At 40.5% G+C, this 19127-nt stretch overlaps 1 protein-coding gene across 6 annotated transcripts in view; it reads right to left on the minus strand.

The window, feature by feature from the left end:
* RPRD2 (regulation of nuclear pre-mRNA domain containing 2) overlaps window positions 1-19127 on the minus strand; it is a 90056-nt gene that overhangs the window by 12384 nt on the left and 58545 nt on the right. For 5 of the 6 annotated variants that reach the window (XM_047784748.1, XM_047784745.1, XM_047784743.1 and 2 more), the window contains 4 exons: window positions 17285-17411; window positions 15104-15279; window positions 3005-3287; window positions 1624-1884 (listed from right to left, as the gene is read on the minus strand). In XM_047784748.1, coding sequence (XP_047640704.1) covers window positions 1624-1884; window positions 3005-3287; window positions 15104-15279; window positions 17285-17411 — 847 coding nt within the window. The remainder of the gene's footprint in view (window positions 1-1623; window positions 1885-3004; window positions 3288-15103; window positions 15280-17284; window positions 17412-19127) is intronic. The other variant, XM_047784744.1, reaches the window with a different exon arrangement.

Here is a 19127-nt window from a genome sequence, read left to right on the forward strand (position 1 = left end):
TGAAAAGGGGCTCTACTTTTGCACACTTTCTTTTCTTTTTAGGTCTGCACCCTCGGCTTACAAAGTTTCCAGGCTAGGGGTCAAATCCAAGCTAAAGGTGCCAGCCTACACCACAGCAACACCAGATCTGAGTCACAGCTATAACCTACACCGCAGCTTGTAACACCAGATCCTTAACCCACTGAGCAAGGCCCAGGATCAAATCTGCATGCTCAGGGATATTAGTCAGGTTTGTTTCTGTTGAGCCACAAAAAGAACTCCAACTTTTATATATTTTCATTAAAATTTCCATTTAAAAACATTTTATACTTAATCCTTTTAAGAAGGGTTGTGCGTAAAATTCTAGCATCAAGGTTTTTCATTACAGTATTCTAACAGTGAAAAACTGGAAACACACTAGATGTTTAATGATAAAAGCTTGGATAAATTATTAAATGCTACATCATTAACTGCTGAATGCTATTAAATGATATAGATGAATATTTTTATTTAATGACTTATAAAAATATTCATGATATGTAGTTAAAAAATTTTAAGTAGCTGATTTCATTTTTTAAATTAATTAATTAATTAGTTTTTTGGCTATGCTCATGGTATGTGGAATCCTGAGCCAGGAACTGAACCCTTGCCACAGCAGTGACAACACTGGATCCTTAACCTGCTAGGCCACCAAGGAACTCCTAAATAGCTGATTTCAAATGTACAGTTGTCCCTCAGTACCCATAGGGGGTTGGTTTCAGGGCAGCCAAATATACCAAAATCTGTAGATGCTCAAGTCCTTTATAAAATGGTGTCATGTTTGCATATAACCTATGCATATTCTTCCATATATTTTAAATCATCTCTAGATTCCCTTGCATTAGGTATTTTAAGTAAAGTTATAAATACAATGTAAATGCTATATAAATAGTCGCCAGGGCATGGCAAATTCCAGTTTTGCTTTCTGGAACTTTCTGAAATTTTTTTTCCCTCAAATATTTTCAATCCATGTTTGGATGAATCCACAGATGTGGAATATGCAGATGCAGAACCTGTGAATATGGAAGACCAATTATATATGCAACATACTTTAATTTTTTTTTTTTTGGTCTTTTCTAGGGTCACACCCGAGGCATATGGAGGTTGCCAGGCTAGAGGTCTATCTGAGCTGTAGCCGCCGGCCTACACCACAGCCACAGCAATGCGGGATTCGAGCCGCGTCTGTGACCTACACAGCAGCTCATGGCAATGCCAGATCCTTAACCCACTAAGCAAGGCCAGGGATCGAACCCACAACCTCATGGTCATGCTTCCTAGTCAGATTCGTTAACCACTGAGCTATGACGGGAACTCCAACGCTTTAACTGTTGAAAGAAAAATTATTACAAACATTTAATCTCCCCAAACACATTAATATATGTATGGAACACAAGGTTAAACAAGAGGTTTCCTTTTGGGTGGCAGAATTATGGGTGTTTTATTCTTTTATTTTCTAACTTGTCTATAATGACCATGTACTAGTTTTATTTTTTAATTTAAAAAATTACTTTTAACTAAAGAACAAAAATAAAAATAAAACCCAGACTGATGGCCCAATTAAAAAGATGGAAATAAGTTTTTATCTTCTTGACTAGGCTTACTCACCAGTATTTTTCATGACTGATGTCAGGCTGCTAAGGATGGAACTGATTTTTGCCAGATCCACATTAGCCAGGTTTGGCAAAGCCAATGCAGGAGTAGGGGAGAGAAGAGAAGTATTCGCAGGCTTTGGAAGAGGTGGGGTTACTGTCATGGTCACAGGCACTGGAGTACATGAAGAGGCCTTTGAGATACTTTCTGTTGGCTTTGTAGGTATGGAAGTAGATACAGCTGACTTCTCCACAGGTTTTTCCTTCCTGTCTTCTACTGTTTAAAAAAAGAAAAGAGATGTTATTGCATCCTAATACTTTCCAGACTCTGCTTCCAATATAAAATAACATATCCCAATATTTCCTAATTTGGGGGTAAAAAAGTACTATGCTTTAGAGAAAAATCATTTACTTCATGATTTTTTAAAAAGCCATAGTCTTTATGATTTACGATTCTTTTTACCTTTATAATATCTGCTTAAAATGAATTTCCCAAATGTTTTTTGTTTTTTCTTTTCTTTTTAGGGCCGCACGGGTGGCATATGGTAGTTTCCAGGCTAGAGGTTACACTGGAGTTGCAGCTGCTGGCCTATTCCATAGCCATAGCAATGCCAGATCTGAGCCACATCCGCGATGTACACCACAGCTTGCGGCAACCAGCTTGCGGCAACGCCAGATCCTTCAACCCACTAAGCGAGGCCAAGGATCAAACCCACATTCTCATGGATACTAGTTGGGTTCTTAACCAGCCGAGCCACAATGAGAACTCCTGAATTTCCCAAATGTATCTTTTATCTTTCTTTTTTTTTCTGTTTAGAGCAACACCTGTGGCATATGGAAGTTCACAGGCTGGGGTCAAATGGGAGCTGCAGCTGCTGACCTACACCACAGCCACAGCAACACAGGATCCGAGCTATATCTTCGACCTACGCTACTGCTTGTGGCAACACTGGATCCTTAAGCCACTGAGCAAGGCCAGGGACCGAACCTGCATCCTCATGGATACAGGTTGGGTTCTTAACCCACTAAGCCACAACGAGAACTCCCGAACTATCTTTGTTTTTTGCCTTTTTAGGGCCACACCCATGGCATAGGGAGGTTCCCAGGTTAGGGGTCAAATCAGAGTTGTAGCAGCTGGTCTATACCACAGCCACAGCAACACAGGATTTGAGCCACATCTGCAATCTCTACTACAGCTCACGGCAACGCCCGACCCTTAGCCCACTAAGCGAGGTCAAGGATCGAACCTGCATCCTCATGGATGCTAGTCAGATTTGTTTCCACTGAACCACGATGGGAACTCCTGAACTATCTTTTAATACATTCCTGTGATAGATTCATTGGTAAGAAAGCAAAACAGATAAGAGCAAGTTGCCTACTAAATACACAGGACATACCAATGATTTTTGACCCATCATCTTCCACATCTGAAAGTTCCATGTCTTCCACATCACGATTATCTGTCGCAGGCTCAGGTGTGGCAGATTTCTCACTCTCCACAGTTGGTGACTGAGATTCCTCACCTCCCATTCCTTGAAAAGGAGACTCAGAACCAGTTGGGGAGGGAGCATCCATGCTTGGAGAAGGGACTGGTGATTCCTCAGGATCAGGAAGGGTTGACTTCAATTGATCCAGCTTTTTCTTTAAATTGTTCACTCGATTAGCAAAAGTTTTATATGCCTAAAGAGAAAAAGAAGAATTTACTCCTCTGAGAAGTATTCAAGAAAATACAATTTTGACTTTGATCGGATTTCCTCGTTATTAATTATATCACTGGTATAAAACAAGAAAATATTATCCATCAGGCATGGAGTAGTTTCCAATCTCTGCTTTTTTGGTCTTTCTGTCTTTTTAGGGCCACACCTGTGGTATAAAGAGGTTCCCAGGCTAGGGGTCCAATTAGAGCTGTAGCTGCCAGTCTATGACAGGGCCACAGCATCGCAGGATCCAAGCCGCATCTGCAGCCTACACCACAGCTCATGGCAACGCCAGATCCTTAACCTACTGAGTGAGGCCAGGGATCGAACATGCATCCTCATGGTTGCCAGTCAGGTCGCTAACTCCTGAGCCATGGACGGGAACTCCCAGTCTCTGCTTTTTATACTCCCTAAGTGAGTATCACCATCCACACAGTTGATAAAGTTAGAAACTTAGAGGTTATCTGTAATTCATCCTCCCTTGCTATCTTTTATCTCTTCAACCAACCAATATTTACCGAAAGCCTAAATGTGCTGGCCACTCTCTAGGTACCAGATACAGAAATGCCTAAGACATAAATCAAATCCATAAATAAAATATAGTTTGAGATCAACTACTATTGATTTTTTAAAAAATAAACTTTGGAGGTTTGTGGCGCACCAGAAATGCCATCCAACTAGGAACCACAAAGTTGTGGGTTCAATCCCTGGCCTCATTCAGTGGTTAAGGATCCTATGCTGCCGTGAGGTGTGGTGTAGGTTGTAGACATGGCTCGGATCTGGCATTGCTGTGGCTGTGGCGTAGGCTGGCAGCTACAGCTCTGATTAGATCTCTAGCCTGGGAACTTCCATATGCCGTGGATACAGCCCTAAAAAAGAAGAGAGAAAAAAAACAGATGAACGATTCAGCAAGGATTTGCCAGTGATAGAACAAAATTAATCCTTTGTGCCAGGGATTGGGGAAAAAAGTTATGTTGCTGTCTGGACAGAACCCATCTTCCTCATTAAGAACTCTGGCAACAGAATGGCTACCAGGACTGAGTTCTGTGATGTCCTCCCAGCTTGACCCCTAGCCTGGGAACTCCTATATGCCACAGGCACAGCCTTAAAACAGAAAAAAACAAAGAGAAAGTTCTGCAAACCCTAAACCAGATGAATATGAGGAAGACCACACCTAAGCAGATTATTGTATAGTTACTGAAAACCAAAGAAAAGAGAATATATTAACAGCAGCCAAAATCAGTGCAATAAAAATAATAAACACTAAATGGATACTGACTTTATAAAACTGTAGGATATGTGTGTGTGTATAATTAAAATATGTAACAATAAAAACATATTAATCCAGATGGTAGATATAGTTCCCCTGATGCTATCTCCAAGGAATCCAAAGTAACAGTAACTGTGAAGCTAAAGATCTGAGCAGAGAAGTTCCTGTCACAGTGCAGCAAAAACAAATCCAACTAGGAACCATGAGATTGTGGGTTGGATCCCTGGCCTCACTCAGTGGGCTGAGGATCCGGTGTTGCCATGGGCTGTGGTGTAGGTCGAAGATGCGGCTTGGATCCCGCATTGCTGTGGCTCTGGCACAGGCCAGCAGCTGAAGCTACAATTAGATCCCTAGCCTGGGAACCTCCATATGCTGCAGGTGTGGCCCTAAAAAGGCAAAAAGATATGAGCAGAGATTTCAGCAACTGCCCAGTACCAGGCAGAGAATTTAGAGTTTCCATACTGCCAAGTTTGAGGGGCTTAGTAGACACTTTCACTTTCTATTAAAACTCTATAAAGTCCATGGATAAGGAGTAAGGAACATGTCCCAGGACTAAGGGCTATGTCCAAACAAATTCACCCTAACAAAGCCTAAAACCAAGCCTTCACACGACAGCAATCCCCTGATAATTTAACTGAAGGCCAGAAAGAAAAACTCAATATTTTTTTTTCCTTTTTCAGTAGCACCCATGGCCTATGGAAGTTTCTGGGCCAGGGATCGTATCTGAGCTACATCTGCAATCTACGCCACAGCTGTGGCAATGCTGGATCCTTAAACCTCAGTCCTGGGACTGGAATCTAACCAGCAATGCCACAGTGACAAGTTAGATCGTTAACCCACTGTAGCACAGTGGGAACAAACTCCTAATACTCAACACTTTTTAAAGGAAAATGATACAATTCTGTTTCCACAGGTATCAGCCAAAATATCTCCTATAAAATAAATTCTTAGATATGCAAAGAGCCAGAATATTTATTTATATATATTTATTTTCTTTTCCTTTTTTTGGGCCAAGTCTGTGGCATGTTGAAATTCCTGGGCTAGGGATTCAACTTGCACCACAGTAGCACCTAAGCTGCTGCAGTGATGCCAGATCCTTAACTCACTGTGCCACAGGGGAACTATGAGGCAGAATATTTAGACATAATTAAAGTATATACATTCACACACAAATCATCAAAAAGACAGAAGTATACCAGAGTTCCCATCGTGGCTCAATGATTAACAAACATGACTAGCATCCATGAGGACTTGGGTTTGATCCCTGGCCTTGCTCAGTGGGTTAAGGATCCAGCATTGCGTGAGCTGTGGTGCAGGTCGCAGATATGGCTCAGATCCCACTTGCTGTGGCTGTGGTGTGTGCTAGTGGCTATAGCTCTGAACCTGGGAACCTCCAAATGCTGAAGGTGCAGCCTTAAAAAAGACAAAAAAAAAAAGAAGCATACCTAGAGATGACCCAAATACTGAAATTAACATATAAGGTCGTTAAAACAGTGATTACAAATGTTAAAGAATTTTCAGGAAATTATAAGAATGGATGAATAGATGGGAAATATCAACAGAAGAGAGGTGCCCTAAGAAAAAATCAAATGAAAATTCTAGGAGTTCCCATCTTGGTACAGTGAAAACGAACTCAACTAGGAACCATGGGGTTGCAAGTTTGATCCCTGACCTCGCTCAGTGGGTCGAGGATCCAGTGTTGCCATGAGCTGTGGTGTAGGTTGCAGACACGGCTTGGATGTGGTGTTGCTGAAGCTCTGGTGTAGGTTGGCAGCAACAGTTCCGATTAGACCCCTAGCCTGGGAACCTCCATGTGCCGTGGGTGAGGCCCTTAAAAAAAGACAAAAAAAAAAAATTCTAGAACTGAAAAATACAGATTGGGCTCACTAGAACAATGAATATTTGAATTTGAAGGCAGATAAATATAAAATAGCCCAAAATTAGGCCAGAGAGGAAAAAAAAAAAAAAAGAACAAAATAGCAGAAATCTAAGAACACATGGGACATACATCTGGAACCCCAGAAGAAAATAAAGAATGAAAGAGAAGAAATATTTTAAAAGATAATAGTTGAAAGAGTTCCAAAATTGATGAACAATATAAAACTGGAGATCCAAAAGGATCAGTGAACCCTAAGTAGGATAACTACAAAGAAGAAATCTAGGCACTGTTGACTTCTCATTACAGAAAGGAAAGACGGGTATAGAAGCATTCTTAGATAATGAAAGAAAAAAAAAATTCAGTTTTTCCACTTAATATCTTTAAAGTTTATTGACTGTTCAAAAATAAATAAAGATTATACTATATAAAATATACATAAGTGAAATAGTTAACAATAGCATAAAGACCTGGGGAAAGGGAATCCTATTACTGTTAAGGTTCTCACATTATATATAAGATAAAATGGAAGCTAAAAATTACTTAACTAATCAAAAGGGCGGGGCAGAAAAGGAGTAACAAAGAAACAAAGGACACAGGACAAACAGAAAACAAGTATCGAGATGGTAGACTTAGAAAGTTCCATGGTGGCCTAGCAATTAAGGACCTGCCGTTGTCACAGCTGTGGCTTGGGTCACTACTATGGCACAGGTTCGATCTGCGGCCTTGGAATTTTTGTATGCAGCAAGTATGGCCAAGAAAAAAAAAGCTAGACTTAAGGCATATCAATAAATGGAATAAACATTCCAATTAAAAGGTAAAGACTGGAGGTCCCAAATCCGACTAGTATCCATGAGCATGCCGGTTCAATCCCTGGCCTCACTCAGTAGATTAAGGATACAGCATTAACATAAGCTGTAGTGTAGGGAGCAGACGTGGCTTAGATCTGGCATTGCTATGGCCATGGCTAGGCCAGCAGCTGCAGCTTTGATTCAACCCCTAGCCTTGGAACTCCCATGGCCGTAGGTGTATCCCTAAAATAAAATAAGTTAATTAACTATGATTTAAAAAAAAGAAATTAGGTAAAAAAAAAATAACACAGAAGAATGAACATCTCCCAGTGTATTGCACGTAAGAGTAAGGTGTGTTTTGAAAATTTTTTGCTCTATGTGCACACACATGTGTATGTAGTTCTCAGTTTCCACATAAAATCTTTCTTTCATGTGGATTGTGGTCAAAATCTTTTTCTTTTGGCCTGGCCTGTGGCATGCAGAAGTTCCTGGGCCAGGGATTGACCCAAGTCACAGCAGTTACTGTGCTGTGACCCAAGCCACAGCATTGACAACACAGAATCCTTACCCTCCGAGCCACCAGGGAACTCCTGTGAACAGAATCTTTTTGAAAATATTGCTTAAAGATTTAAGTGTTTTCACATAAGTCAACCTGGATTATTTCAATAATCTCTTAGCTTACCTCCCTGCCTAATATTCTTCTATTCTCCATTCTGCTACCCCCTTTTATTTGGCCACACCTCTGGCATGTGTAAGTACTGAGGCCAGGGATCAAACCTGAGCCACAGCAGGGACAATGCCGGGTCCTTAACCTGCTGAGCCACCAGGGAACTCCCATTCTGCCATCTTGATTAGAAATGTAAACCTGATCACATCATTAGCAAAATTAAAATCCTACAACTGCTTCCCACTGTTTTCAGGGTAAAATTCAAAGACCTTAAATAAATACAGGCCTTTTAGGACCATATTCCTGACTCCATCACCAGTTTTTCTTGTTTTGTTTTGTTTTTTTGCCATTTCTTGGGCTGTTCCCTCGGCATATGGAGGTTCCCAGGCTAGGGGTCGAATCGGAGCTGTAACCACCAGCCTATGCCAGGGCCACAGCAACGTGGGATCCGAGCCACGTCTGCAACCTACACCACAGCTCACAGCAATGCCAGATCCTTAGCCCACTGAGCAAAGCCAGGGATCGAACCCGCAACCTTATGGTTCCTAGTCGGATTCGTTAACCACTGAGCCACGACGGGAACTCCCATCACCAGTTTTTATTCTTGTTTTTGTTGTCTGTTTTTGGCCACACCCAAGGCAGGCAGAAGTTCCTGGGCCAGGGATCAAACCCGAGCCATGGCTGCAGGCTGCACCACAGCTACAATGACTCCAGATCTTTAACCTGCTGTGCCACAAGGGAACTTCCACTCTCCCGTTTTATTTATTACTTCCTCATACATGCCCAGCTATAAGAAACTACTTTCAGGTCTACCAATTTTGCCATGCTCTCTCATGTCTGAATGCCTTTGAAAATGCTCTTCAAAGAACATGGACTTTCATTTAGCAAATTACTGCAACTTCAGAGTTTAGCTCCTTTGGGAAAAATTTTCTCCGTATTTTCCATCTCCACTCCTAAATTGACTAAAGCACTTATTCGATCTGTTCTCCTAGCACCCTAGAGTTCAGTGCAACTATGTGTCCTCAATAAATGCTTCCTGAACAAACTTCTCCCAGCCATTTGCCAAGCATCCTTCAAAGCAGACTAAATTATTTTACATAATTTCATAAATAATATAAGATGACTGATGGCTCACCACTCAAAAATTATAAAATGGTCTTTTGGGTCAAAATGACAAACTGACTACTCCTGTTCAGTGTCTTTCCCTCCTGAGCCTCCTATAAAATGAACAGTAAAGGAACACAAAGGTATAAACCAATAATAAGCATACTGGAGAAAAAAGTTTTTATAAAATTTTAGATGACAGAACATAGATGTAAGAGTAGAAGTGATGAGGCAAGGCAGAGAAAAACAAGGTTATGAATATGCACCAAGGGAGTTATACTCAGAAAAGGAATTGATCTGTCTTGCAGAATTCCTGAGAAGTTTTTTTTTTTTTTAACTATAATTGATTTACAATGTTGTGCCAATTTCTGCTATAAAGCAAAGTGACTCAGCTATACATGTATATTCCAGGAGACTAGATATAGTTTCCTGTGCTATACAGTAGGGCCTTGTTGTTTATGCATTCTAAACATAATAGTTTGCATCTATTAACCCCCAAATCCCAGTCATCCCACACACCCCCCCCCCGCCCCGGCAACCACAAGTCTGTTCTCTATGCCTGTGAGTCTGTTTCTGTTTTGTAGACAAGTTCATTTTAGACTCCACATATAAGTGACATCATTTGGTATTTGTCTTTCTCTTTCTGACTTACTTCACTTAGTACTGAGAATCTCTAGTTGTATTCATGTTGCTGCAAAACAACACTATTTCATTCTCTTTTATGGCTGAGTAATATTCCACTGCATATAGGTACCACATTTTCTTCATCCATTCATATGTCAATGGGTGCTGAGGTTGTTTCCATGTCTTAGCTATTGTGAATAGTGCTGTAATAGACACAGCGATGCATGTGACTTTTTGAATTGTACTTTTGTCCAGACATATGCCAAGGAGCGGAACTGCTGGATCATATGGTAATTGGTTTTTTTTTGGTCTTTTTAGGGCCCCACCGCAACATATAGAGATTCCTAGGCTAGGGGTCAAATCATAGAGCTGTAGCCGCTGGCCTATGCCACAGCCACAGCAACACCAGATTCGAGCTGAATCTGCGACCTACACCACAGCTCATGGCAACGCCAGATCCTTAACCCACAGAGCAAGGCCAGGGACCGAACCTGTGTCCTCATGGAGATGCTAGTCAGATTCGTTTCCGCTGAGCCACAATGGGAACTCCTGGTAATTCTATTTTTAGTTTTCTGAGGAACTGCCAGACTGTTTTCCACAGTGGTTCTAACAATTTACATTCCCACCAACAGTGTAGGAGGGTTCCCTTTTCTCTACATCCTCTTCAGTATTTGTTAACTTTGTAATGATGGCCATTTTGACAGGTGTGAGGTGGTACCTCATTATTTTTTGTTGTTGTTGTTGTCTTTTTTTTTTTTTTTGGTCTTTTTGTCTTTATAGGGCCACACCAGTGGCCTATAGAGGTTCCCAGGCTAGGGGTCTAATCAGAGCTGTTGCTGCTGGCCTACACCAGAGCCACAGCAACACAGGATCCGAGCCACATCTGCAACCTACACCTCAGCTCACTGCAATTCTGGATCCTCACCCCACTGAGCAAGGCCAGGGATTGAACCTGCAACCTCATGTTCCTAGTTGGATTCATTTCTGCTGCTCCACGACAGGAACACCTGCTGTTGCTTTTTAGGGCTGTACCCACAGCATATGGAAGTTCCCAGGCTATGAGTTGAATTGCAGCCACAGCAACACCAGATCCAAGCCGAGTCTGCAAACTATACCATTGTTCACGGCAATGCCGGATCCTTAACCCACTGAGCAAGGCCAGGAATTGAACCCACAACCTCATGGTCACTAGTCAGATTAGTTTTTGCTGTGCCACAATGGGAAATCCCTCATTGGAGTTTTGATTTGGGTCTAATTACTTAGCCATGCTAAGCATCTTACGTGCCTACTGGCTTTCTATATGTCTTTTCTTGAGGAAATGTCTAGGTCTTCTGCCCATTTTTCAATTGGATTGTTGGGTTTTTTTTTATTGGTGAACTGCACGAGTTGTTTATATATTTTGGAGATTAAGCCCAAATAGGTAATATCTTTTGCTAATATTTTCTATTCTGTAGGTTGTCTATGTTTTTAATGGTTTCCTTTGCTGTGCAAAAGCTTATACGTTTAATTATGTCCCATTTGTTTATTTTTGGTTTTGTTTTTGTTGGATTTCCCTCAGCATGTGGAAGTTCCTGGGCCAGGGATCGAACCTGTGTCAAAGCAGTAACTCAAGCCACTGCAGTGACAACGCTGGATCCTTAATCCACTGTGCCACAAGAGAACTCCCAGTTTATTTTTATTTTCATTTCTATTGCCTTGAGAGAATGACCTAAGAAAACATTTGTATGATTTATGTCAGAGAATGTTTTTGCCTATGTTCTCTTCTAGTTTTACAGTGTCATGTCTTATGTTTAAGTCTTTAAGGCATTTTGAGTTTATTTTTGTGCGTGGTGTGAAGGCGTCTTCTAATTTCACCGATTTACATGGAGCGGTCCAATTTTCCCAGCAGTACTTGCTGAAGAGACTGTTTTTTTCCCATTTTGTATTCTTGACTCCTAAGAAGTTTTGATGTAGGAAATGATAAGTATAAAAAATGAAGTGAGGAGTTCCCATGTGGAAAAGTGGAAATGAATCCGACTAGTATTCATGAGGATATGGGTATGATCCGTGGCCTTGCTCAGTGGGTCGGGGATCCGGCCTTGCTATGAGCTGTGGTGTAGGCTGTAGTCGTGGCTCGGATCTCACATGCTGTGGCTGTGGTGTAGGACGGCAGCTGTAGCTTTGATTTGACTCTTATTCTGGGAACTTCCATATGCCACTAGTGTCTCCCTAAAAAAAAAAGAAAAGAAAAAAGTGAAGTGGGGTTGAAATCAGAAATTAAAAGGGCAATACCAAACACTCAATATCATCTCCTCTGCAATCTTCACACCTGACTATGTCCCAGGCAAAAAAATATGAGTTATTCTCTAAAGAGTTATAACGTCTGGCAAAAAGACCTACAGATGGCCTTCTGACATCTAGGGTTCCTGCAGCCCCAATTTAACAACCAGCTCCTTACCTATATAGATTTTACTATTATCCATTCTTGGGTTAAACTCAAAGGTATATAATCCCTATCTATGTACAGAGAGCCACTTGATCCATTTTTTTCATAGCTCATTCTTAAATACGAACAGACAAAGAAATACTATCTGACTTTTGGTGGTTAAGGATCTGGCGTTGCTGTGAGCTGTGCTGTAGGTCACAGATGCAGCTTGGACCCTGCGTTGCTGTGGCTCTGGCGTAGGCCAGCAGCTGTAGCTCCACTGGACCTCAAGCCTGGGAACCTCCATGTTCGGCAGGTGAGACCCTAAAAAGACAAAAAGACAAAAACAAACAAACAAAAATTATTCCAGAATGAAAGACTATCAATCTTTAGACTGAAAAAGCCCTCCAGGTAAACCCATAATGAATGCAAAACACACGGCATATTCACATGTACCTACATCATTGTAAAAATTTCAGAATATCACATAAAATGTCTCTAAATGTTTCCAGATGGAAAAAAATAGTCACCTACAAAGATCGTGCAAAGACTTCATATTAACCTTACTAATGACAATGGAGTGATGCTTCTAAGCTGTAAGGGAAAATGACTTCCAACCAGCCATATAGCACAAATGTGAAAAAGGAACAAAGACACTTTAAAATATAAGGACTCGGAGCTCCTGTCTTGGCGCAGCGGAAACAAATCCGACTAGGAACCATGAGGTTGTGGATTTGATCCTTGGCCTCTCTCAGTGGGTTAAGGATCTGGCACTGCGTTGCTGTGGCTGTGGTGTAGGCCGGCGGCTACAGCTCCAATTCAACCCCTAGCCTGGGAACCTCCATATGCCACGAGAGCGGCCCTAGAAAAGGCAAAAAGACACACACAAAAAAGAATAGTCTTAGCATGAGATCTAGAAACCTAAAACTAGAGCAGGTAGAGGGGTCTCTGGAGGAAAAAGTGGATTCAGAATATCTGATGTGATAAAGAATCTAGAGATAGAACAAAAACAAAGGCTAGAAGGCTGTTTGCCTTGTTTTGTTGAAGCTGCCAGAAAGAAAACAAACCAAAAAAACCCCTCTAATATAACCACGGTTACGATAAGACCTTGCAGTGAACAACATTCACAAAGTTATAATGTAAGCTTTGCATATTACTTTTCAGCCTTTAGAGCAAGGAAGACAATTGCAGAATGGAATGTAAATATCAATCCTGACAATGTAAAATTATAGTTTACTAAAGTTGGGATATTGAAGAGACAGGTGAAAACTAATGGGAAATGCAAAGAGACTGGATCAAGTTTACATGATTGTGTTATACCCTTTTCACATCAAGGAACAGAGAACTGTTGACACGAAGGCCTCACCTGCCTCTCTCACCTGTCTGTCTGGCTGGCAGGGAAGGAAAAGAACTTTCATGTTGGTGAAGAAAGAAGCTGGATGGGAAGACAGTGAAATCTAGAGAGAAAGCAAGCTGGTCCAAGGTGTCCTGAGGGCTATAAAATGCAGTTTTAATCAGAGTGCCATTTTCTTTTAGTTAAAATGATTTTTTAAGTATGGAATGAACGATTTTTTTTTTATAGGGCCGCACCTGTAGTACAGGCGTCAAATCAAGAGCCACAGCTGCTAGTCTACACCACAGCTACAGCAATGAAAGATGCAAGCTGTGTCTGCGATCAATGCTGCAGCTCACAGCAACGCCAGATCCTTAATCCACTGAGTGGGACCAGGGATTGAACCTGTGTTCTAATGGATAATAGTCAGGTTCATTCCACTGAGCTACAACAGGAAATCCTAGAATGCACAATTTTTTAATATGCAAATGAAAAGTTTTAAAACCTAGAAAGAAAGAAAGAAAGAAAGAGAGAGAAAGAAAACAAAAGGAAAAGAATAAGGATGTTAATATTTTGATTTTACTAAGTAGGGCGTCCAGAGTTAGTGTTCAAAAAACAGTAAATTTACTACTCCAATTTACAAAGGTAATCAACAGATTTTAAAGTTATATATTGAAATTGGGAGAAGGGGAAGGCAGGTAAGCTAAATCCTCATCTGTCACACCAAGAAGTCAACAGATATTTCTTAAATAGAATAAATTTTAAAAGAATGAGAACATTATTCATAAATAAGAAGGCAAATGCCAAAAAAAAAAGCTAAATGAGAAGTGGGACTGACTGGTGGGATCTAAAACACTATATATACTTTTATAATCATATGTAGGAATCTGACTAGTATCCATGAGGATGCAGGTCCGATCCTTGGCCTGGCTCACTGGGTTAAGGATCTGGTGTTGCTGTGAGCTGTGATGTATGTAGGTTGCAGATGGGACTTGGATCCCTTGTTGCTGTGGTTGTAGCGTAGGCCAAGGGCTACAGTTTCAATTTGACCTCTAGCGTGGGAATCTCCATATGCCTCAGGTATGGCCCTAAAAAGACATAAATAAATAAATAAATAATAAAGGACAAAACAGTTTTTTTCAGAGGCCATGAGGCAAATGTCCAATTATCAATCCCTCTTCCACTGAAGGCAGGGAAAATCAGGGTTCTTAATTGAGATGATGAAATTTAGTAACAATGTTTCCATTCTAATTTTCTGGGTTTTTATAAAAAGTATACATATTGACCAATTTTATATCCTGTAGCTGTAACCTGGCACACTCCCTCTGAACTACTAAGACAAAAGGCTTTAGGAAAGCTTAATGGTCAGGGTATTCATGAGCTTTAGCATGAGAAAGCCCTAGGGCTTAATTTAATTTTTTTATTTTTTGGCTGAGCCCAAGGCATGTGGAAGTTTCTAGGTCAGGGATCGAGTTAGTGCCACAGCAGCAATGCAAGCTGCTGCAATGACAATGCTGGATCCTGAACTTGCTACACCACAAAGGAACTCCACCTAGGCCTTAATTTAGACGCCTCCACATGCTACTATATTATTATCTTGCACAAGTAACTTCAAACCTAACTTTTCTATCTGTGAGCCTGATAATAATGCTTATCCTTACAGAGTTAGATAACACAATCACAGATATGCAATAAGCAATTGATGTAAGACAGCTTTAATCACTACTTACATTGGCCACCACTTTTACTTCTTTGTACTGTGCTTCATAGAAAATTCCAGCATTTTCCAGTGCTTCTGTTAGTGAGGGCCCATTTTTAACCTGCTTATCTAGTCCATTCACAAACTCCTCCAGCTTGGCACTTGCCTCTTCAAATTCTTTGGAGAATTTCTTCCCACCTGTCTTATCTAAAATAAGAGGAAGTACTCATTTTAGGATAAAACAGAAAAAGTAAAAATTTAATCTTTTGAAGAAAACCCTTCTCTAGATAATCTTTTATCCCCCCTGCCGCCCCCCCATTTTTGGCCGTCCAGTGGCATATGGGGTTTCTGGGCCAGGAATCAGATCCAAGCCACAGTCTGGACCTAAGCCACAGCTGCCGCAACACTGGATCCTTTAACCCACTGTGCCAGGGAGACTGAACCACATCGCAGTGCTTTCAAGACACCGCCAATCCCATTGTTGCCACAGCGGGAACTCCTTTCTAGATAATCTATGAACCTGTTCTTGCTGCCTTAGTGCATAATATTCTTTTTTTTAAATTTCTTTATGTATGTAATTTTTTCTACTGCACAGCATGGTGACCCAGTTACACATACATGTATACATTCTTTTTTTTTCACATTACGTGTTCCATCATAATTGACTAGACAGAGTTCCCAGTGTACACAGCAGGATCCCATTGCTAATTCATGTGCATAATATTCTTAAGTCTCACAGTTTCACCCTAAAGAAGGTTCTCTTAATCACAAAAATCACAAGACAGATGGTTTAAATGATTCATTTCGTCCTGCAAGAGGGAAGCAAGAATGCATCATGAAGGCACCTGTAATTAAGGTAAAGAAAAGAAAATTCAACTAAATCAATGTTTCCTAATTGCTTTTATTCACAAATTTGATGCCACACTGCTACTTAAGAATAACTGAATGAGGCTCAAGCCTATATACTTATAACATTAACTTTTACACTCTAGAATGTAATAAGATCTATCTCTTAGATGAGAAAACAGAGGTGCAGAAAAAGTAAAGATAGAGTTATCTCTATGTCTATCACACTAAAAATTCTCTTTTCCTATCTGAAGATTTCTGGGAATTTGGTATTAGAAAAGTACCATGCATTATTTTTCAACAATAGTGACATTACAAACTCTTACTCTCCTAAGTACTTTTTTTCCAGTGATGTTGGATATATGGTCCCAGGTGTGAATACAAATTTAGGCTCTGCCTTTTTTTTCCCCTCAGCTGTACGTGCAACAGTATGGAAGTTCTTGGGCCAGGGATAAAATCCAAGCCGCATCTGCAACCAACACTACAGCTGCGGCAATGCTGGATCCTTAACTCACTGTGATGGGCCAGGGATTGTACCAACACCACCACAGACACAAGTCAGCTCATTAACCCACTGTGCCACAGTGGGAACTCCTAGGCTCTGCCTTTTACCAGCTGTATAACTTGGGCAAGTTTCTTATCTCCTTATGAAGCCCCAGATTTCTCATGTACAAAATGGATGTTTTTAATGTGCTTCTAAGTTTTATGAGGATTAGATAACATATGTTAAATTTAAAGCATGGTACAAGAACAAAATAGGTGCCAAAATAAATAGCTGGTAGCCATTTACTCATTATTTCAAAAATATTTATCAAATGCTTATTAAGTACCAGGTATGGTTCTAGGCACTAGGATACAGCAAGAACAAATAAGGATAATTTCTATCTTCATGAGCTTTACATTCTAATAAATTGATGATTATTACTTACAATTTACAATGTAAGAAAAAGAGAGCAAGTAGCTAGATTTTATGAGGCATTACTGTGACCTTATTAAAGAGCACACCCAAACCAGTTAATCGCACATATGAAATATCTCTATTTATAACCCAACATCAAAAACCCTTCATTAAAAAAAGGAATAGAAGCAGGAGAAGGGACAGAATTTACTTATTGAAAATTTTTTTTTTTTCACCAGCTTTCCTGAGGTATAACTGGCATGTAACATTGTTTAAGATGTACAATCTTAAGGACAGGAATTTATTTATGAAACTGACATTCATGAAATCAATAGCTGGGAAACAGAGGTGACACAACTGCTCTCTACAACCTAAGGTTCTCTTTATGGAACAAGTCAGTCTGATCACTTAATGACATATCGAGAAGGAAAATCTGAGTTATTCTATTTAAAAGGATGTAAGTATTACCTTTTAAGCATTTGAGAGTTTCTGTGCTGCACACATCCACCCTCATCGTTGACAGCTGTTTTTCTTTCAATTCTATCTGATCTTCTGAGCGCTTGTACAGCAACAGCTCTTCAATGAGGGCCTGAGACTGAACACAGACCAGGGTCATATTTCATTTACTTATTCCATCTTTTCCCACTAAAGTAAAACATGTCTAAAACTCAATAAAAACCACAAGAGGGAAAAAACCCTTCATATTTCCTCATAATCAGGGCTATAAATAACAAGTCTCATATCAAAACCATATTCAGTTATAGACTTAAAAAGATACTTTTCTTTAGTCATTTAAAGCTAATTTATGGATAGTTATTAAGACTAAAACAAAAGTCCACTTACAACGTCCTTAAATTTTTTTTCTTTTTTTTGGTCTTTTTTTTTTTGCCTTTTCTAGGGCCGCTTCCTGGCATATGGAGGTTCCTGGGCTAGGGGTCTAATCGGAGCTGTAGCCACTGGCCTACACCACAGACACAGCAATGCCAGATCCGAGCTGAGCCGTGTCTGCAACCTACACCACAGGTCACGGCAACACCAGATCCTTAACCCACTGAGCTAGGGCAGGGATCGAACCCGAAACCTCATGGTTCCTAGTCAGATTAGTTAACCACTGAGCCACAACGGGAACTCCCAAATTTTCTTTTTCTTTTAACGGTTGAACCTATGGCATATGGAAGTTCCTGGGCTAGGGGTCAAATCTGAACTGCAGCTTCAGGCTCACCCCACAGCCATGGCAATAGCAAATCTGAACTGCATCTGCAACCTTCACCCCAGGTTGCAGCCATGTCAGCTTCCTAACCCACTAAGTGAGGCCAGGGACGAACCCGCATCCTCATGGACAGTAATGTTGGGTCCTTTACTCCATGAGCCACATTAGGAACTCCTTCTTTCTTTATTTTTTGTTTTTTATTTTTTATTGTCTTTTTTTTCCACTGTACAGCATAGGGACCCAGTTACACATACATGTATACATAATTTTTTCTCCCATTGTCGTGCTGCAAAGTATCTAGACATAGTTCTCAGTGCTATACAGAAGGATCTCATTGTAAATCCATTTCAAGAGCAATAGTTTGCATCCGTTAACTCCAAGCTCCCAATCCCTCTCACTCCCTCCCCCTCCCCCAGAGCAACCACAAGTCTGTTCTCAAAGTCCATGATTTTCTTTTCTGTGGAAAAGTTCATTTGTGCTGTATACTACATACTAGATATGAGTGATATCATATGGTATTTGTCTTTCTCTTTCTGACTTATTTCACTCAGTATGAGTGTCTCTAGTTCCATCCATGTTGCTGCAAATGGCATCATGTCATTCTTTTTTATGGCTGAGTAGTATTAACTCCTTCTTTAAATTTTAATTAGATAAAGTCTTATTACTTTAACTCTAAGCAAATTTTAATAGTTTCATAGAAAGATGAATCCCTTGTTGCAGGGGTTCAATATAGAATTCAGCTGGTAATGGATATTTTATTTATTTATTTACTTGTTTATTTATCTTTCAGCTGCCCTGTGGCACATGAAGTTCCTGGGCCTGGGGTCGGATTCAAGCCACAAGTTGCAACCTGTACTGCAGCTGTGGCAACTCCAAATCCTTTAACCCTACTGTGCCAGGCCGGGGACTAGACCCGTGTCCTGGCACTGCAGAGATGCCACTGATCCCGTTGCACCACAGCAGGAACTCTGGTAATAGATATTTTAGAAGAAGGTTACTTTTTCCTTTGGGGAACAGATAAAACCTTTAAGTAATTTGATCCTAAGGTGGATCCATTTGGAGCATGGATCCATTCAAACATGTTAAAAATACAACTGATGA

This window comes from Phacochoerus africanus, chromosome 6 (genome assembly GCF_016906955.1).
Source record: "Phacochoerus africanus isolate WHEZ1 chromosome 6, ROS_Pafr_v1, whole genome shotgun sequence".
Lineage (NCBI taxonomy): Eukaryota > Metazoa > Chordata > Mammalia > Artiodactyla > Suidae > Phacochoerus > Phacochoerus africanus.